The sequence below is a fragment of the Kryptolebias marmoratus genome, linkage group LG6 (genome assembly GCF_001649575.2).
Source record: "Kryptolebias marmoratus isolate JLee-2015 linkage group LG6, ASM164957v2, whole genome shotgun sequence".
Lineage (NCBI taxonomy): Eukaryota > Metazoa > Chordata > Actinopteri > Cyprinodontiformes > Rivulidae > Kryptolebias > Kryptolebias marmoratus.
Window position 1 is genome coordinate 13,836,849 of NC_051435.1, and position 21,895 is coordinate 13,858,743.

General features: G+C 40.5%; 1 protein-coding gene across 1 annotated transcript in view; it reads left to right on the forward strand.

Moving 5' to 3' along the window:
- igsf3 (immunoglobulin superfamily, member 3) overlaps nucleotides 1-20,760 on the forward strand; it is an 87,279-nt gene extending 66,519 nt beyond the window's left edge. The window contains exons 8-10 of the mRNA XM_017422729.3: nucleotides 14,008-14,418; nucleotides 16,901-17,350; nucleotides 17,862-20,760. Of these exons, the coding sequence (XP_017278218.1) occupies nucleotides 14,008-14,418; nucleotides 16,901-17,350; nucleotides 17,862-18,112 (1,112 nt within the window). The 3' untranslated portion in view covers nucleotides 18,113-20,760. The remainder of the gene's footprint in view (nucleotides 1-14,007; nucleotides 14,419-16,900; nucleotides 17,351-17,861) is intronic.
- Nucleotides 20,761-21,895: the final 1,135 nt, after the last annotated feature.

Here is a 21,895-nt window from a genome sequence, read left to right on the forward strand (position 1 = left end):
GCCGCTTGCCAAGCAGATACACAACTAATTGGAATGGACACAAACAGGGTTCAACACAGACTCACACAGCCACACATACACACACAGAATGAATCCACCAGAGCTTAGAGGATTTCTGCTCGCTCTAATTGCGCTTAGTCTCTGGTTTAGCCACTAATTGGAGTGTCTGTGAATGTGTTTATGTGTATGTCTGTGTGCACAGGGCAGGGTGGAGTCTCCTAATGGAGTGCAGTGAATGGATTGCTAAATACCCCACAGAAAGAGAAGAAAACCAAGTGAAAGTAGTGGGCAAGAGAGAAGCAAACGACAGAGACAGAGAGCATTAGGAAGAGTGATAAAGAGAGTGAGCGATCTGTCCTTGAACCTTTTTCCTCGGTGGAGGCATTAAACTGTCTACACCGCCCTCATTGGCCCTTTGTGCTTCATACACACTCATACACACACACAGAGTGAGAAAAACCCATTTAGACAGAGGCTAATTAGAGGAAGAACACAAACAGCAAAAATCACACAGCGCAAACTCACATTTGCCCAATTTAGCCCAGCCTGTTGTGCCTCAGCAGCACGGTTTTCCATTTATTCAGGTGAATGTGCCTCAGGCAAAATGTCATTCTATTAATAAAAAAAAATCCACATTCCTTTAAGCTTTTAAAGCTGCCCGGCAAAGAAATGTGGTAGCTGCATACCAGTGGGACACAAATTTGTTGGATTTAGTAGGAAGAATATGAGCAAGGTATGTGGGAGGGATAAGATGTGGGTTTTCAACTTGTTGCAATAAAAACTCAGCAATCATGTAGCGTTTTTAAAGTGTTGGTCAGCAGTGTTATATTTGTAACCATGAGCAATGCATTCGAGAAGGCCTCCCACATGTTTAGGGGAGGATATATGAGATGCTGTTCAACGTTAGGAGGCAGACTGCGATGATCAATACCACTTTAAAGTGAGCCAGGGACATTCTGTCACATGTATTATATAGGTAGACTCTCACCCATGATGCTGCTATTGATTCAGGAGCACAAACAAATGCAAACCGATGTAAATAGACTCGGAGAAAGAAACACAGCTTTAGAAAATGTGCTGTATTGGCTAAGGACGCACACTCTAACCTTAACTATTCATGTGAAACACAATTGCCTGCCTGAACCTTTTGGTAGTGATTCTCCTGAATCTTTAACCCCTTAACCAGTAGTTTAATCTAACTTAACCAGTAAAATCCTAGGGAATACAAACACCCATGCAGGCAGACCTTTGGTTGGGGGTTTCTTTCCACTCTCTTTCTCCAGCAGTGTCTGCCTCCTTGACAGAGTGATCAGTTACCTTGGTAATGCCATCGGTATCCGTGGCGATGTGATCTGTTGGCAAGAGAAATCCAATCAGTAACCGTAACAGCGTGATCATTCTGCGTGTAAGGGCACTATCTCATCAGGGAGAGGAGAGTAAGTAATTCTTTTATCTCGCTGCTTATCGAGGCCCTAGTCCGTCCAGGCCAGTCTTCTCTTCTCTCTTCTACTTTTTCAGTTTCCATTTTTGGAGGGTTAAACACTTTATTTCACACAAGTGTTTGATCTGTTAGTATATAGGACATTTTTTTCCTTCTTATTTGTTTTCCCTCACTGATTTACCAACCCATCGTAGCTAAAATGACTGGCTCATATTTTTGGCTGCTCTCTCCACTGTTTTGTGTGAAAACAACCCCTCCACTTTGACTGGCAGTGAGTGCAACTTCTGATAAAACAGCATCAAATAAGACAATGATAATGCTGCAAAGCTTGTTTAAGTGCCAAAATAATATGACCTATTATGGTAACAATTATATAATTAAACAATTTATATAACAGCCAATCAACAATCCCAATTTATAAATATGATTAAAACTTCATGAAATTGAATGAACAACACAACAACTTCATATTGAGATATATAGTGTTTATTGTGTCATATTTGTCTCCATTGATGAACAGCTTTAGTTTGGTATTTTGGTTGTCTGCCCAGTGTTGAAGTTGTATGTAGATCAATTTTATACAGCATGCTTACTAATATTTTTCTCGGTGGGTTATCCAGTGGCAGCAGATGTCTTTAGACTTGTGACCTTAGTCAAAAAATAAGAAGTTTAAAATAACTCCAGAACAAGTCAAAGCTTACTTTAGAAAGAATAACATCATATAGCTGATCCAAGTGGTGACTATAGACATAGAAATATTGATGACACAAAAAAATTTCCACAGTTTACCATTGGAATCCTCTCTGCAGCTGATTCAAGAGATGTAGGAAAAGAACAACAACAGTTAGACTATTACTCTGTCCACTTGGTTTTGTTTGTTTGTTTGTTTGTTTGTTTGTTTTATTTACCATGTGCTGGATGACTGCGAATCTGCAGCAGCATATGCTCTCTGCAGCTAGACCAAAGTCACAAATCTCCCCTTTTATTCGCAAAGTAAACAATTTGATGTATTTTTAAAATATTTGCTATGCAAAATACAAGGCAGAAACTTGTAGACACAACGCTGCAGCAGTTAATTCCAGTTTGTAACCAGTTATTCTTGTTTTCACCCAGGAGTAGGCGGTGCCATGTGAAGGAGGAGCAAGTGACATGAGTTTGCTCGAACCAAATTTAAAGTTGTTGTAGAGTCATTAATGTTGTGTGTCATTTATACTACATGTAAATCTCTGACCGTCCTATTCCTCTTGAGAGTCATTAGTTGTTGTTAACCTGCCTAACATATGAGATGTTTTGATCAGATACACTAAGGTGCAAAGTGGTATGCATTATTCAGTTTAAATTCAGAAAGCTTCTTGGATGCCAAAAAAGAAGCCCAGTTGCCCTTGATTAAAGTGTTTGAGGATGATAAAGTGTTTAACTGTGTGTGTAATTAGGTGTGAGCAAGCACAGCATCTGACCTGATATGTTGAGAGGCGTTAAAATGTGCCCTCACACGTACATGCTGCTTTGTATGTCAAACTTATTGCGTGAATGCTCGTGGCCCTTTGGGATGTGCCCCAGAGAACTCTGTGCTTACTGTGCATATATACATCCAAAAGGCTACTCTACCCCTGACATCCCAGAAGCACAACAGCTAAACTGCTTCCCTCAGCTTTCTGTTGGTCTGTCATCAATAACTTGCATTCAGAAGTAGAGATGAACACAAAGGTTTCAAATTGAAAAATGACACCCCTTATTAAACTGTTGTAGATGTTCAAGAGCAAACCGAGAAAACAAGGATCAAAAATCAAACTGTCAAATCCATTCAATTACAAGGAGGGACATTTTGGCTATAGATAAGAACTGAACCGAACACACACAGAAGCAGTCAGCAGGTCGGCATGTTTCCCTCAAACTGTGTCTCCTAAGGTTGCCTTCTGGTCCAGATTGGATTAGCAGCGTGCTGCCTGTGTCCAAGTCCCATGGGTCACACCAGAGATGCAGACCACCATGTCTGCACAGACACGTACAACAATAGTTATTACAAGGTCAGCACTCTGCTGCAGTTAGGTTTGAATTATCCACAAAGGGCTACAAACGGAAAGCTCTTACACACAGCAGAACAAACCTCATCTTCCTACAAAAACCTGCAGTACGTCTAAATGCACTGCGGGGTTACCTCCCAAAGCAAAAGTGTAATTATCTTATGATGGAACATTATTAAATATTAGCCTTCACACCAAAGGATGTATCCACAAATGCACAAAAATGCAGTAACATAAACACACAATATGCAGCGGAAGAAATATTAGATTTCAGCTGATTGAGTTTTCTCTTTGTCTCTTTCCTGAAATGTAATAATGGCAAACACATGTTCAGCATGGCAGATCACCAGGGAAGTCCCTGTCTCTGGTACACAATCTAATATCATCAACTCATACTCCAAACTACACACATGCCAATACACACACAGTCACGGAAAACACGCAAAAACTAATTATGCAGAATCTTCCCTAATAGAACTGCCGTGTAGATTAATGATGATTTGGGGAGATCAATGCTTTTTTTCCCCCCTCATCATCTGAGTGTGTGCAGTTGCACATTTGTGCTTGTGGGTCTGGCATGAGGAGTGGGATATTAAGACCGTCTGGTTATTGGCTGAGTTAGAATGATGATGGTCCTAATGGGGAGAGATGTCCCACTTTGAATTTCTCATCATTTCTTCTCTCCCACCTACACTTTCCAGGCTACCTTCCGCTCACATATCCAAACATCATGATGCAGAAACAGATGACTTGTTAAGTATTTGCATCCTTCTCTTAGGTTGTGCATTTTTGGTACAGCTTTAGCTATCTTGTCCTTACTTTATTTGGGGCTTAAGAGGACAGGGAAGAGACGCAGACAAACACGGTGTAATTTTCATTGAAAGAAAAACACGGGTTTGTGACAGCAGACAGAGTGAGGAAATGTGGTCAGTGTGTCCTCCAGCAGTCTAAGCCTATAGCTGCATAACTAAGGGATAGCTCAAGGAACCCAAGCAACCCCAAACTATAAGATTTATCAAAAAGGAAAGTTCTAAGCCTTGTCTTAAAAGAAGAGAGTATCATCCTCATGGACAGAAACTGGAAGTTGGTTCGAGATCGGAGCCTGATAACTGAAAAATCTACCACCTATTTTCTCTAGGAACTCTAGGAACCACAATTAAACCTGCAGTCTTACAGTGAAGTGCTCTGTTTGGAAAATATGGAACAATAGTATCTTTAATATAATGTGGAGCTTGGTTATTAAGACCATTTGCAAGTTAGAAGCAATATTTTAAATTCTATTATGAACACAGGGAGCGAATGGAAAGAAGATGAATTGGAGAAACACCTCTTTTTCTAACTCCTTCTAACTCTCGCCATCACCTTTCCACACAACCCCACTTCAAAAGGATTTGAAGTATTGCTTTAAAGGTGTCCTCCTGTTTAAGATCTGTACAAGCAGAGCTACTTTCATGCAACTGATGTAGTTGCCACTTAGCGTTTATTGATGGTGTTTGCTTCAGTACCGTAATTGGAGATTCCCGCTTATCAGGGTATAAATAGGAGCCGTCTGTCTTCATTAAGGCCTTCCTCGCTGCCACTCCTTTCTATCTTGCCACATTTTGTCCTCAACTCTCCTTATATGGTCTCTAATGTTTCCTCTCCCCTTCGCTCTCACTTAGTTTCCCTCTTCATGCCCCCCGACCTCTTTCTTACTCTTGTGGTTTTTCAGCGTTTTATAATTTCCTCCTTCCTTCCTTCCTCTACACACAATTGCTTCTTTCAGTCATATTTTTATTCAAACAGGAAGTATGTGTCAGCTTTAGATGTTTTTCAGATAGTAGTGGCTTTATACTGATGCTATTGTTTGAGCACCCTCTGTGTTGCAGGGGGAGGGAGGTTTGCAGTCGCTCCAAGCTCACCTGATTGCACACAGCATGCATGTCTTCGACACGCCGCTTCACTGTTTAGTCTCCAGTTTATACTTTGCATATTCAAATAATCAGAGCGCACTTTTAGTTTGTCTGTCTTCCGCGCACACAGGAGCACAGAAGGTCATAGTGTGTGATAAATGCAGACTAGGAGGGGGGTGCGCTGAAACAGAAAATAATTTCATAAAAGGCTTTTGATTAATCACGTCTGTTTCAGGCATTCAAGGACAGGTTCCTCGCCATCGTGTCTTCTCCTTCAGAAGAGAGAACCCTCACTCTCCTTCTCGTACGGACTCACACGGCCACATTTTTCTGTCAAAGCTAATCCAATCTGGGCTTCGTTTCCCTGTTCGGCCCAATCTGTCGACACAATGAGATCTTCCGCACTGTGTCCCTCCATCTCTCTTAAGCACCTGTGTGTGTGGGTCTGAACTTATATGTGTGTTTGATGCGTGCACACAGACACTCTCGCGTGCCCTGCTGCTGCTGTAATTGAAGTCGTAACTCAGAGCTAGATACAGTGCCTTTGCTCTCCATGTAAATCAGTGACTAATGGTGAGCACAAACACACACACACACACCATTCTATAACTGAATGACCACAGCTCTGTGATTTAATGAGCATTTTATGCTTTATGCTTATTGGCAGACCCCCTCCAAAACACACAAAGGACGTGCGCAAGCTCGTGGCTGCGTCTAATATGTCTTTATGCTCTCCTGCTCGTGCCAGCTTCCTCTGGGTCATTAATCTCCAAAGGTTCCTCTGCAGTGACCTGCTGTCTCACCCTCCCCCCATCTCTGCTGTCCAGCCTGCTCCCAATGGTCTCTTTAAAACAATGACTGGCATTCGGTATTTATCGCCCGCTGCCTACAGGCAAAAGGCGGGCAATAATGTTTTTCCCACTGTGTGTGTGTGTGTGTGTGTCTGTATGTTAGCAAATTATCTCATGAACAACTGTAAGAATTTTAATAAAACTTGCAGGAAATTATCACTTCATGAAACTCTACAGCTGATTGACTTTTTGAGTCAACCCGATTCAAGATGGCTGCCAGAGCCAACTGAACATAAAAACACAATTTAACAGATATTCGGCTAAAATGTGGTGTGGTAGTAGCTGAAACTGATCTCCAACACATCTTGTGAGTGCTATCAGATTACATAAAAATCTTTGTTTAAATTATTGCCATTAACGTTTTGCAACCAACTCTATCTGTCTGTTAGCAAAATATCTTATTAACCACTGGACAGACTTTTTTTGAAACTCCCAAAAAGTAATCACTGGATGTGCATCTAGAACTAATTACCTTTTGGAGTTAATTTACTTTAGGATGACCACCACAGCCAACTCACCTTAGAAAATACAAAAAGACTATAATTCAGTCAGTTCTACAGATATTGTGCTATAATGTGTTGTCGCTGCAGATGAGAGTAATTCACAACACATACTCCAAGTGCAATGTTTTCACTTAAAACATCAGCATTAACTGTTGGAGTCAGTCATGTTTGTCAGTTGGCAAAATGTGTCATGAACCACTGGACAGATTTTAATGAAAGTTTCAGAAAGATATCATTGGATGCACATCTACAAATGATTAATTTTTAGATTCAGTCCAATTCAAGATGGTCCCTATAACTAAATCAACAGTAGTTAACAGAAAAATAGCGATATCTAGTGCTATCACACAAGATCGTGCATGACATAACATTCAAGATTTGACCAGAACAGCTCCAACTCCATTTCAACACATAAGATGATTTTAGTCCAAAACTCTGGAATAAAAGGCAGCGGGCGATATGCCTTTCTTTTAGAAATGCTAGGCCTTTAATTATTTTTAGATTAATGACAATAATTTTGGTGAGTTGTGATGAAAAGATAAGGAGGGGTAAGATCCTTTCTGACACAATGGGATCATAGATCCATCACTGTCATTAGCATGGAAATTAGGCTCCGAATTCTGTAAAAGAGCCACTTTTCTTTCAGGGGAACCATCATTACTTTCTGACTAGCAGCCTGTTCTTATCTCAAGCCCCTCGTTATAAAAGTCTAGTAAGGCCAGGGTGTGCAGCACTTTTTTTTTTCTTTAAGTGTCAAGCAGAATTGGTTGGCAAGTCGCAGCAGGCCAGAGTCAGCTGTCCTGCAGAGGGGATCAGGGTGTGTCTAAAGCCTTCGGTCCTGTCATGCTTCATGTCCTGGCTGAGGATAAGCGGGGGGCTGTGTTAATGCTAAATGTGGAGCAGGCAGCCATTAAGACTATAAGTCCTTTTAGGATGCAGCTGGAGACACTCGCCCGCTGCTTTCCAAAATCCCCCCAGGAGCATGTTCTCACTTACTGTCTTTTACATCTCGCTCAGATTTCTCAGGCTCTCTCTCTCTCTCTCTCTCTCTCTCTCTCTCTCTCTCTCTTTCTGCACATTCACGCTTACTACTCTTGTGAATGTCTTCAGTTTGATGATATGTCTAAAGCGACAGTTCACAGATAGTTCATTGTTTCGTTACCTTTCCATAGAACTCCACTTCAAAAGATCTAAATGAAACTTTAAATTAAATTTTTCCACTTTCCTCGTGTGTGTGTGAAGGAACATCTACAGATTATTAACTTTAGGAGTCAACCCAATTCAAGATGGCTACCACAGCTGACTGACTTTAAAAAATGACATAAAAAAGTCAAATTCAGTTAGTTTTACAGATACTGAGCTAAATGTTGGTTTGGTAGTACGTAGTTGAAAGTCCTTCTCAACACGTTCTGATTGCTACTCATTCCAAGAGACATTTTGCCTAAAACCTTGACATTAGCCAATTCCAAAATGGCTATGATGCTGTCAATTTTATTGATATTGAGCTAAGATTTGGTGTGGTAGTAGCTGAAAGTGATTCACAACATATCCTTTGAGTGGCCTGGCATGAAAGGCGGCAGACGATATGCAGTCCTTTCCTTCACTGATTCTTGTTCCTGTCTCTTACCAGCACTTTTCTCCTCTTAAATTTGAAGCGGTACGGTAGATTTGCTGCCCAGAGGATGAATTATCAGCTTCCTGGTGTTTCAGTACACACAAGACTGTATTTAAAAAGAGCCAAATGTGAAGCAGAGACCCCACCTGCACGTCTTATATGCTCACACTTCATTTGGGTCTCATTAATAATCACGAACCCACAGGTTGGTCTGCTGAATATTTATGCAAGCTGATTAGACGAGAGTGACACGGATCACGGTGGAGGAGAAAGGTGACAATTCTTCAAACTGAAGGGAAGGGATGAGAGGACTGAGTGAGACCTACAGCTTGTCCAGGATTAAAAGGCTTCACCTGGAGCAATGGCACAAAACAGAATTTTAAAATAAATCAAGTTTTCTCCAAGGAAAAAGACTGAGGGATTTACCGTCTTCAGCCGTATTCTCCTCTGAACACTCAAACGGGAAGTTTTATGGCTCCTTTGAAGTGAACCTAAAATTTAGTTATAGGCCAGTGTGTGAGAGCAAGAACTGTGGCTCTGAAGTGGTACAAAACCATTTCTCCCTTCCCTTTAGACACCAACTTGTTTTCATCTGTTGTAGTTTTGTAAACACTAAGTTTTGGATTATGGATCCTTCATATCAAAGTTGAATTGTTGTTCATAGCTTTTAATAAAGTCCTCTGATATCTAAAGGCCTCGCATTCCTTGAAGGAATGCACATCGCCTGCCACGTTTCACGCCAGAGTTTTAGACTAAAATCATCCTAATCACAGAAAAGAGCATAAGATTACGGCCGATTTGGGCAAACCTTGTCTGTTATGTTATGCACAATCTTGTGCGATATTGTGAACACTCAGAAAATCTATTGAGGATGATTCTCAGCGGGCAATAAAAACTGAAACAGTGACTCTCAGAGCATGTCCTACATCAAGGCTAATGTATTGTTTCACAGTTTTAGAGAAAGTGTTTGGATTTGTGCCACTTTTTAATGCTTCTTTTCTGGCACATTCCACTTATCAGCAATTGTTTGGATTTTAACCTTGTATTTTTTTAACAATCTTGCAGGCGAAAAGACAAAAAAACAAATGGCAATCGTCATATCTGCCTTAGTGGAAGGATAAAAAAACAGCTTTTACCTCATCTATGATGCTTTTGTAGCTTTTACACAAGATGAATTAGGAATAAAAGAGGTGAGAATTGGGTTCAGTGAGTCAATTAGTGACTGTACTGTTTGGGTTTGTGAGGGCTGCTGGAGGACGGGTGGGATTAGACACACTTCTTTTCTTATTTCATGTTCACCCGATGAAGTGTGTTTTGAGCATTTTTGAAAAGCAGGAATTAGTCTAAAGATTAAAAATGTTCTTTGATCGTGTCGTAGTTGTAAACAAAAAAAAAGAAAAGAGTTCTGACCTGGTTTAACCGAGCCTGCACTCTTTTGTGCTGAAGGATAAGTCCTGTGACATCCTCAAAGTTACTTCACAGTGAGGATCGCGGAGATGGGGTTGCCCTGGAAACAGCAGGTGAACAGTATGAGACGCTGTCAACATTTATGCTCAAGGATAAAATACAAAAAAAACAAAACAACAAAGATCTTTCTATATGAGTCAGGAAGAGGAGTGAAAGCGGATGCACGTCAAATGTCATTTCCATTCACACGTCACTGATGCATGAAGTACTGCTGAGCAGTAAGAAAGAGCGTGTGGTACTAATTACAGATTCGTCTAACTTTGTGGATGAACAGTGGAGGTCAAACAAACACAGCTGCAAAGCGCACATGATAAAACTTAAAGGGATAGTTCAGGTCCCGTGGAAAGGTTATGAACCATTAATGCCTTACCTGGTATAGATGGCTCTTTAAACTACATCAAATTGGGGAAATACAGTTTCATTCTGATTGGACTGACAAGCTAACGGCTAGTCCAACCGGGCCAAGAATGAAGTGGATTGCTGCCATCTTTAAAAAAGTTCAGTCTCGAATTTTTCACAGTGGTTCATTCAAATGCTCTTTTGGAAAATTGTACACGGTCCTCAATTTTGCATTACACCGCACCTCGAAAGATCATAACTATCCTTTTGAAATGGATGACCCTTCTGCAGACTGATGATGAAGAGGAACTTCTACTTTGTGTCACATTAAGCTACAAGATCATAAAAGTCCAGAACGTATCAGTCCCAATATTTGGGCATAATGGATGATTTTCAGGCCCAGTGAGGGGTGGCTGGATGGAAGGGTTTTCCTCGCAATGTTTAAAGCATATCAGAGTTGTTTCTTCAAACACAAGTGACAGTCTTTTAAATCTATTCCTAATTCCTATGATTTTTTTTAAATATGTGCTTGATGTATATTGTAGTTTATTCTGCAACATTTGCTCTAGTGTTGTTGAAATTTCAATTAAGTGATTAAAAACATGTTTGGCCTTAGATTGTTTGGTGTAATGAGAAGGGTTTATTGAAGTAAAATGGTAAATTAAGGTTTTGCTGTAATTGAAAAACTTACATCTGCAGCACAAACACAAGCCTGCAATTTGTGATTATCGTTAGGTCTGTCAGGCTTGGGGTTGTAGGTAAGAGGTGGGTTCAAGACAAAGTTTTCAAAAGGTTGTGTTCAGTTGTTTACACAAAAACTCAAAGGTGGCATTGTAAGATTTTTTTTTTTTTACTCTGGAAACCTATTTATTATTTTAAATGCTGTTTAGGGGCTGCTTCTGTGTGGACACAAGGCTGAAACAATAAAAAAAAATATATTACATATTCACAAAACCATTCCCATGTGGACAAGGCCTTAATCTTGCTGATTATAGGTTGCACAAACATGATGAACAGCTGTGTGGATTTCACAATACCACATGTGCAATAACAATGCTTACAGCCACATTTTATTGAGCCTTTGTCCTATCTTCTGTTTGAGTCAGCAGCAGCGTTGTTGTAACTGGTAGTAGCTGACAGAAGAAGCTTCACCCTCGGTGGGAATGGACACATGTCAGAGGATGTGACAGGCTGCTTTCACAGCAACAGGATTCAGCAGGGAGTGGACACAATGAAGTTGTTTTTGACCAATAAATATGCAGTACTTTTCCTCTTTTTTGTTTCTTTTCTGCCTCGTAGAGCCATTGTTTATTTTATTTGCCTCATCAGTCTGTGCTTGAGCAGAGTCCCTAGTAATAATAACTTTTAATAGCTCTTGATGCAACCTAATAGAGCTTAAGTAATTAGCCTATTTTAGATTTGAAAAGGCATTTTTGGAGACGCCGGTGCACGGCGACAGGCTTCCAGCCCCCAGTTTTTCTCCTGGCTGCTGATTTGAACTTCAAATGGCAACGGCTGAGTGTCGCTTTGTCCTGTGCCAATCCCATTCTGCACGGTTCCACTTCAGGAGCTTCAGAGGTAATTCTCCTGAAAAGAAAAAAAATAAATAAAAAAAGTGGTTGCCAAGATTCCACAGGGATCTGCACCGTTACCGGATGAAGACGTAGTCAGGTTCCTAGTGAGTCTTGTGGGTAGAGAAGCAACGATGATGACTGTTTTGTGACGCTAACTCAAAATACTGTTTCACAACGGGGTGGTCTGGCAGTGCCTCACAGCCGTGTAACTTACCCAACAGCTTGCATGTAGGACATATATTTTAATTCAGATAATGAGAATTACAAATAAGCAGGCAGTCTCTGAACATGCTCACCAATCTGTAGCTAAAGATGAGAATTTTCAAGGCAGATGGCTCTGACCCCGGGCGGTCAGTCAGGCTGTTACAGCAAAGCCTTGCACGAGTTACAGAAGGTGGGTGCTAAGGGGTTGATTCACAAAGCAGAAGCCTCAAGACGACGAAAAAAGAAAAACATGTTTTAATCTGACTCAATAAGATTAAAACAATTTTAAATATTTGCAACAACAGAGAGTTATAAATCTAGCCAAGGTTTCTATTTTATATATATAGTATATGGGCCTATATGCACTGCCGATACTTCTTTTAAAGTCTTAAATTGAGCTATTTTTTTATTTGACAGAAAAATAAACAACAAACACAATAACAATATGCCATGAAATGCTTAAAGATGGTACATGTATAAGAATTGTAGGCAGAATTTTGTGCTGGTTTTCCTCCTCAACAGTTTCTGATACTCAGCAGAGCAGATGCATCACAGCTTGTGCCAGATCAAATTTGATAGTCAGCATGAATCACGGTAGCAGTTATACTAATACTTAATTTTAAGAAATACCAGCTGCTTTCATTTTGTAACCTGTTTAGGTATATGCATTTGTACTTCCAAGTGTTCATACTTCCAGTTACTACAAGCAATGACATAATAAATCCACAATACCACCACCTTGCAAGGCAAAGTTTTAGGTTATAGTTATTTTTGTGTTTGGCAAGATTTATTAGCTGTGGTAGCCATTTTGTACTGGGTTGATTCGCATGGTTAACTGTTTGTAGCACTTCTTGATCCCTGATATTTGTTCTTGACAATTGTCTTACTCATTCTTTCTCTTTACTTTTGTATTTAGCAGCAGATTCACTCGTATATTTCCACCTAAATGTCTGAATGCCGAGATTCTGCACTTCTCTGATTCCATCAAATTTGTTTACCTACAGACTACAGCTAGCCTAATGTCGATCAGTCATGTCATTTAAACTTCCATTGGTTTTCAGCGGATTCAGCTGAGTGCTTTGTTTACATTGGGTGTGTACCCACATTTCAGAATTGCATGGCAATATATCTGGAAAGCTAATGAAATTAAGTTTTTTAAATTGCACCATTTGACACAGTTTAAGATAGCCTTTTTTGTTTTCATTGTTTTAAAAAAACAAAAAACATAATTATAGCATGAACTTGTCAATGAGTTTTAATGAAAGTTATGAGAAAATTTTACTATGGCTTCATAGTTCAGCTTTCAAATTCTGGTCACTACGTGTAAATTTTAAGTTGTTCTCTCTGGATCGTTTTGCTTGAGATTTGTGAAGTGAATATATTGTTTTACAGTTTTGTAATTGTGTGTCTACATCATGTCAAAGATATATACGTGTGTGAGAGTATTTGTGTGTGTCCTGCATGCTTTAAATTAATCCTACCCCCTAAAGCATTTGACAGAAGGGCTCTGGTGGCGGTCACACCTGATGTACCTGCTGCTAATCCTATCCTGCAGCTGATGTTGCTGTAACCGCTGCTTCCTCCTGTTTTTTTGGTCACACCTCTCTGTCGTCTCCTTCCACTCCTATCTGCTCTCTCCTTACCCTGCTTGGCTTTATAAATGCATTACTTCTTCATTTTCTCTCTGGCAGACTGACGGTTACCCCCTGCCCTGCTTTTGTCCTAATAATATCCTCCCATACAATCCACCCCCATCACATTCACCCGTCTCTTCACCTGTTTTGCATCTTGTCTCACATTTCTTCCTTGATACCGGCAGACCTTCCATCCCTTTGGCTTTGATTCGCTTTCACTCTTCTTTCCCTCCTCTGCCTGTCTTTCCTTCTCTTTGTCAACTTCTGTACCCACCCACGTGTTTCTAGTCATTTCTTGCCCCGCTGCCACCAGAAATAAACCCAACTACGGGTCGTTTGTCGCAAAACAGAAATTTCAATATGTACCTGTCACCAGTGCTCACATTTTCCTGCATCCAAAAGAGTTGACTGTTTTTATCTTTTTCCCTTTTTTCCGAAACCCTTCTACCCTGATTTATTCCAGAGAGTAAGCTAAAAGTGCAGAAGAACGACCAGTCTCTGGCATTCCTGGAGGACAGCCGGGTCAGGATCAATTGTTCCATCACCTCCCAAACCAGCCAGGACTCCCAGCATGCCGTGCTGTGGTACGTGAGGCGTGCAGCGGGGTCAGAAGCAGATGAACTGCTTCTGAGAATTGAACGCACGGGGGCCTTCGAGTACGGCGCCTACGCAGACGAGGAGAGACTCCGGCGGCGAGTTCAGTCTGAGCGCCTCTCGCCTCGTCTCTACGTGCTGACGCTGAACAGGGCAGAGAGCAGCGATTCTGGGACGTATTACTGCCTGGTGGAGGAGTGGCTGAGCGACCCAGATGGAGCCTGGTACCGACTCTCTCGGGAGTCCTCGGGGTACACCCAGGTTGTGGTCAGACAGCCAGGTAAGCCAGAAGGCCAAAGGTGCTGCTCTGTTTAACAAGATGTGTATTTATTCTCACAGCGTGGAAGTAGCAGCTGCCACTTAAGTCCCTCATGTTGTCATGTTAGAGATTAGCTGAACATTGTTAACCTTTCCTCCTACAACATGTTCTGCTTGTTGCCTCGAGGGAGGCTCACTCTGACCTTAAACCTGCCCCAGGCAAAACTCAGGTAGAATAAAAATCGAATGAACTCGTAGTAGAGGATTGAGAAGCTAATTGTCTTGTCTAGTACTCGAAAACTTTCACTTAAAATAATGATGTACCTCCTTCCACCCAAACTCTGACATTCTGCCTCATCAGTTATTTTAAGCAGTCATTTAATCTCACAGAATTTCTTAAAGAGTACTGGTATAAATTACTGATAATCTTAGATTGTATGCTTAAAGTTTAGAAAATTTTTGAAAGTAACGATGTGCTCGATTTGAGTTGTCAACAAAAAAGGCTTTTGTAATTGTTTAATTATCAAGTTTTTGTATGACCTAAATTACCAAGGCGATGACAAAAAAGACCAGAGTAAAATATCTCCCAGAAATGCTACTATTAGAAAGACCAGCATTTTCAAATGCCTGAAAGAAATTTTGAAATACCAATTTGAGCAGTCTGTAACGTTATTAAGAATCTCCATGGGTCGTAAAACTGTTGAGATGCTTCTGTTCTGTTACACACTGGAACAAGTTTGATTAAAGATAAGATGTGCTGTTGAGTTTAAACATTTCTTTAAGAGGATGACCACTATAAATCTGTAGATTTAGTTTCACTCAACACTAAATGCTTTCAGTTCCATAAACAGCTCGCTGAATTTCAGAAATGAGATTTTATTAAATTTTTGCTATAGCTGTCAATTCAGAGTCCTGACATGATGGTGGTTCTATCATGTTATGGGGTCGTTTTGTTGACTCTGGGACCAGAGCCTTTGAATGTATCAGAAATGATGATATCCAAAGTCTACCTACAAAACTGGGCAAAATTTGACACTTATTATCAGAAATTAATGTTTGCAAAATTTATTCATACAGTATTTCAGCAAATTGGTGTCAGAAAATACACATTCACCTGTAAAAAAAGACATCATTATATCCTGACCTGAATCCAATTATTACTTTTTGGAAAGAGCTAAAATCTGCCATTAGCAAAAGATCCTTTGCTTTCTCTCAGTCGATGCAGCTAACCCTGGTTAGCATGAGCCTTTGGCCGTTTCCTGCCTGTTTCCTCCTTTTTATGCCTGCCTTTTTTTTAAAGACTCCTGAAAACTTCAAGGCTCACAAGAACATTTAGAAAGGGAAGATTGCCTAAACTAGACAGATACAAGAAACTCCTAATTTACAAGAAAATTTAAAGGCTTCATTGTTTTTAAATGTTCTTCAGGTAGTTATCAGCGACTTTACTCACATATTCCATTTCAGTGTATGAGCCCTTCTAAAGTGTCAATAATTCTGAACAGAACTGTACAATAAAGTTTCCTGCCTTCAAATGTGCATTATTAATAGCCCACCCGCCGTGTTGACTTTTCCCCCACGTCTCTGAACGCAGTGTTCCTCTGCCAGGTGTCCTATTTACAATTCAGAACGTGAAACCGTTGATATGGCATCTGTCAGACTAGAATGTGAAGATCAAAACAGCTGCTCAATAGCCTGCAAAGAAAATCCTTATTTAGTTAAAAAGGCTATGTATCTTAAAACTGCTCTCTGATGTAGCTGCAACCATTATACAAATGAAGGGATTTGGAAGTGCGTACCTTTCTTTTGAGCTTTCTGAATGTGTTGATTCATTTCACACTTTGCTCTATGGCTAAGCCTTAATAGGTTATTTGAAGAAGGCCATTATGAGATTGAGCTGTTAAAAACAAGATGATATGCTGTAGATTTTAACTGTTAATGATGTGGACATGCATTAAAATGTGTTAAAACATTGACAGAAGATGTTATGCAGAGAGATGAAGGGTCTTTTATACCAGAACTTGTCTTTATTTTTCTTCCTGTCCTGTTGTAGATTCTGCTTTATATTTTGCTTTAACAATAAGAAGGTTCCAAACAGTGTGTGTAAAGAGACCATGTAAGCCAAGTTTTTATTGCCATATTTTTTAAACTGCTGCAAAAGTGGGTCATAGAACCACCCCTGAAGGGCTGTAGCATACCCAGGCAGACAGACAATCTAGCCTTGAGGTAGAACCTAACCCTGCTGGGAAGCTGAAAAACTGCTGATGGCTCCAGGCAGCATAGTGGGATTGGTTTTAATTTTGTCTTTTGTTTGTCCATTTGGTGTCCCTCATGCAGAATTAACAGTTTTATGGTGTTAATTCATTGAAATCAGTGCAGATAAGAGTTGCTTGTGATATTTTTATGATCAACTGTGAATATTTTTATTCTATTTACAAAATTTGTTTAAGTTCAATACATATTCTTCTCTGTCATAATCTTCTTTTTGGGGGGGGGGGACTCTGCAGAGGTTCGACTGCATGTGGAAGAACTTGAGACAAATGTAACCGTGGAGGAGTCCGGTTCAATACGACTGGGCTGCAGCATTCCTTCGCAGTCGTCTCCAGACTCGCGCTTCTCAGTATTCTGGTACGTGGAGCGCTCTGAGGACGAGAACACCGAGGACCAGCCAGGTGAGGAAGAGGACACTAAGCAGGAGTGTGTGTTCTCCATCGGCCATGACGCCATCTTTGGAAATGGAAACTGCAGCCCTCGGGAGGAAGCGGAGCTAAACTCCCGCTTGCAGTTCGAGAGAGCGACTTCCGACCAGTACAGCCTGACCATCCGTGAAGCCCGACCAACAGACGCGGGCCGTTACTACTGCCACGTGGAGGAGTGGCTCCTCAACCCTCGCAATGTGTGGTATCGCCTGGCCACCAATAACTCTGGATTCACCATCGTCAATATACAGCCACAAGGTAAGCTCTGAATCCTCTCAGCATCATTATGTGCAGGTGATAAAGTTTTAAAACAAAAGCAAACAGCATTTTTTGTGACTTAAAGGTTCTTTACAAGATTAAATCAATTTATGATTATTTGGATCTTTTACCCAAAAAACCTTTGCTAATACTGACATACTGTTTAGCCTTTATCTGTCCTATTATGTCTGAAATAATCCTTGTTTACACCTAAAACTGATGTACTTTAAAGCATAGCCTTGTGAAAATACACTTTCAGGTCCTACAATAATTCCTTGGTGTGACTATGGTCATATTCTGTCCTAAATTGTTGATATCAAAAGTAGTTATTTAATTCAAAAGACAAACTAATACATCAATAAAAAAATTGCATATTATGTCAGAAATTAATAAAAAATGACTCTAGTATGGGGAAAAGCTTTTCTTACCCTAAATTGTACCAAAAAAAGCTTTTTGAAAACTCTTTTTGTGTATCTGTATCTAAATATTGTTTGTTCTTCTCTGCCAACAGTGTCTACCATCCATTCAGTGGTGTGCTCCAATGAGTCCTTCTTCTATTTCATCTTCTTCTACCCCTTCCCAATCTTCGGCATCCTCCTCATAGCTTTGCTCCTTGTACGCTTCAAGAGTCGCAACAACAACAAGAGCCAAGAGGGCAAGAATGGCGCCCCCCTCCTGTGGATTAAAGAACCTCACCTGAGTTACTCTCCCACCTGTCTGGACCCACCTGCGCTCAGCTTGCACCCTGGCTCGGTTGACTAAACGAGGGATGGTCCCCTCCCCCCAGTTCCTGCTCACGCAAGTCGCGGACTCAGCCAACACAAAGCCAGGGAGCGAATCTGGACTCCAGAACTTACTGTTGTTTAATGCTGTGTTGAATTGAGTTTGAAGATTTCCACCCTGGCGGCTATTTGTTTTTATGTTAAAAACTGTTTGTGACTGAGCGTGTGTGTGTGTGTTGTTTGTGGGCGTGTGCGTGCGTGTGTGTGGACAAGAATGGATGTACCATTTCAGCACGAATAATTGTGCGAAAGCAAACTGAAGGGCAAGAGAGTACCGCAAACCTCTCCGACTTTTCCTTTTCCGTTAAACTTTATCTCATAGTTGCATTTTGCGTTTTATCGCCCAAAATATTTGTCTATTTTTCAAAAGAGGAGGATGAAAACCTGAGAGATCACTGGCCAACCTGGGAAAAACATTTAAGAGAATGAACTCTGTAGGCGACACTGGCACTAAGTGGATGCCAAAAAAAAGTCTCCAAACTGATCCAAGAGCAGCCACAGCCTTGCCCAACTATGTTGGTTGCCATAGCAATGCTCTGCACCCACTGACTTCGTAGCTGCTGACTCGGTTGCCAGGCTGCAAAGAGACAAAGACTAGGACACACAAGTCTGTGTCCTGAGTGAGGATGTGCTTTGGCCCACCTGCCTTCACAATGAATTTGCCTTGGCAGACTGAAACAAGTCCTGGTGTGCCACTTAAACACTGCCAGACACTCTGGCCTGAGTGAAAGACTGTCCCCACTCTTCTCCTCCACCCTCGCCCTGTCCGAAAAGAGACCACAAGCGAAAGACACAGAGGTCGGAAATTAAGGAGAAGAAATAAATGGACACCCCTCTCTTACTTGAGGATATATGTACTTAAGCATAAGTGATTTATTTCAGTGCCAAATCCTCCTTGTTTCTAGTTGTCCTTTGCAGCTCATGTTTTAAATAGACCGGGGAAGCCGATGGACTTTTAATGTGTCTGCTTACCTCCTGCTGCGGAGTTATGGGCCTTGTTGGCAGCAAAATGTTAAAAAGTAGTTAGGTTGACCTGGTCAAACTGCAGAGTTACTGAATGAAATTAAGTTTTTGCACATTTTTTCTAATGGACCCATTGTGATTAAAATAACAAGCATCAAGATTCATATTAGTTTGGATTTGTTTAGAGCCATAATGAAGATTACTTTTGTGTGGTGGTGTCATAAAACACCAAAAATATTATCTGCACATAATATAGAAACAATCTGATGAGAAGAAATGTTTAACCTGTTTGTTTTTTGTTTATTTCTTTATTTATTATTTTATACTTTTTTGCATTGCTTTGTAGTGTTTGTTTTTTTTTTTGTTGTATTTTTTTGCTTTGAAATCTTCTAAAAAGTGTGCTGCTTGTGTTGCCAGGCAACTGCACCAAGCACATTATATCACTAGCCTGTGTTGACAATGTGGTAGAAGTAGAAATGCTAGATCTGTCCTGCTCATTGCAGTGTGTAGCATTTCATACCAGGCTGTCAGGTCTGTTCAGTGTCAAACACACTGTATATCTATACATATGGAACTTAATGTGGCTTTTAAGTGTAGAATAGTTGAAGAGATGAGTCACAAAAATTGATTCACTTGATGCTTTTTGCTTGTTTATTTAGTGAAACGTGTTGTAACACCTGAGTAGGACGCTCAATCAAAGAGAATTGAATCTCAAATGTTTAAAATCTTTTCTTTTTTTTTTTAATGATGGAATCTGGCAGAAGGTCTTCTCCCGAATAACAATGATGGAAGGAAGGAAGGCAGAAGGGTTGAAAACCTGTGTCACCTTCTCAGCCTAGAGAGAAATCCTCCCTCCGCTGTGGGCTGTTTATAACCCGTTCACTGCCAGATTGGACACGAGAACTCTTGAAAACCTTGTCTCAGTTGTGTCAACATGTATATTGCATGACAATATTACAGGAGGACTTTTGATGTTTTGTAAATTTTGAACATTTTTGAGCATTGTGTTTTTGTGACAGGGCTGACAACCTTCTCCTTCTCCCCCTCCTGAACCTCCTGAGCCAAGAGTCAACACAAAGTCCAGTTCCTCAGTCATCTCTAATATTTTAACTGCCACTTTCAGATGCCCTTCGAACTTGTAAAGTAGTTGATTTTAAGAATGGGTGTTGTGGAGATTGTGTTTGATATTATTGCTCATAATTGTCTTTTTAATGCTTTGCTTTTATGCAGCACTTCATTAAACAGATTTATGTCAAAAAGACAAAAACGTGTTGCCAATACTGACATGGTTTAGGCTTCTTATTTCAAGTTAGAAAATCAGTAAAATGCACTATTCCAGTTTGGAAGAAATGTTGTTTAACCATGGGAGCTGGAAGTGTTGTTTTTTTTTTTTTTCTGATTCAACAAACCACTATCATGTCACCATCCCTGACTCCACCAACACACACAGTCATATAAATGTGGGATGCATCTATGCCATATTTTTTCAAACTAAATACAAGTACAAGTATTTACATCTGAGTACAGAGTACTGATATGAGTACTAATGAATTTCATTACCCTTCTTGCAGTTAGCAGACCTTCTAATCAGTTTTCATCTGTTCCAACAGGTCACTTGTTATGTTAAAAAATCATATTTTGAACACATTTTTTAAATTATTAAAATTAATGGAAATTAAAATTACTTGTTCCAACGCCATGTTCAATTGTCATCACCACAGTCATTGTCTGCACAACAATGGCGCAATTCCTACACAATAACATTGCTAAAAGCTGAAACATAAATAGTAGGAAAACAATAAGGCAACGGAGAGCGGTTCTGTCTCTCCTCTTTAAAAGACATCCAGCTCGCAGAAGCACGAGTGGAGAGAGGGCAAAAAAAAAGCCACAGTTTTGATGCATTAGTCTACCATTAGCTTATTGCATTCATCAAAAACCATGTAGGCAGCTGCTATTCATTAAGCAGCTTTTCAGGCTCATTAATGACCCGTGGTGGAAGACTCTGATAACTGCAGTCAGCTCTGGCCAAATTCTCTCCCCATTTTGTTTTCTATCCTTAGAAGGATGTAGATTGATGGCGGTGCCCCCAGCTCGCTGCTGCAGTGCTCGCCAGCTCAACTTTCCCAGGTCAACAACTCCTACGCCGCTCTTGTGCTTTACAGTATTGTCTGTTTTCATCCAAATGATGATGATGGAGGCTTTCCTCCTCGTATCAGGGACTGAGCAGCAAGATTGTTGGGAAGCCCAGGCTCTGATCCAAATATTCCCAGGGGCCTCTTCTGCGCAATCGTTCACTTTGAAATACCTCCTCTGGTGCTTATTTTGGGGTTATCAAACAACTCTTCGGTGCATTACGGCCACAAACTGGTAAGGAGTGAGGATCAGGACAGCCAACTCAAAAAGAAACTTTAAAACCTACCTCCACACGCCTGACATTGATGTCTGCTGTATGATGGCTGAATATTACACTTTTAACACTTTTATGAATAGAAGTACATTCACACTATTGATGCAGTCTTAATATCAACTGTAAGCTGGAATCCTTGTCCAATGAACTATGTTTGTCCTTCTCTCTGACTCCTCCTCCTTTAATTTCATTTAAACAAATATTCAGCCTAGAACAAATGCTGCCACCCATTTCATAAATCATCATGACACATTAGAAAGGCAATACAACTCAGACCTTTTGGTTGAGTCAACATGATGCCTGGCCTGAAAGAAGCCCTGACTCTTGAAGGCAGCAGACAACCTGCTAACATATTGACGTTTCTGCAAGTAAGCCGTCACGTCTTCACAAAAT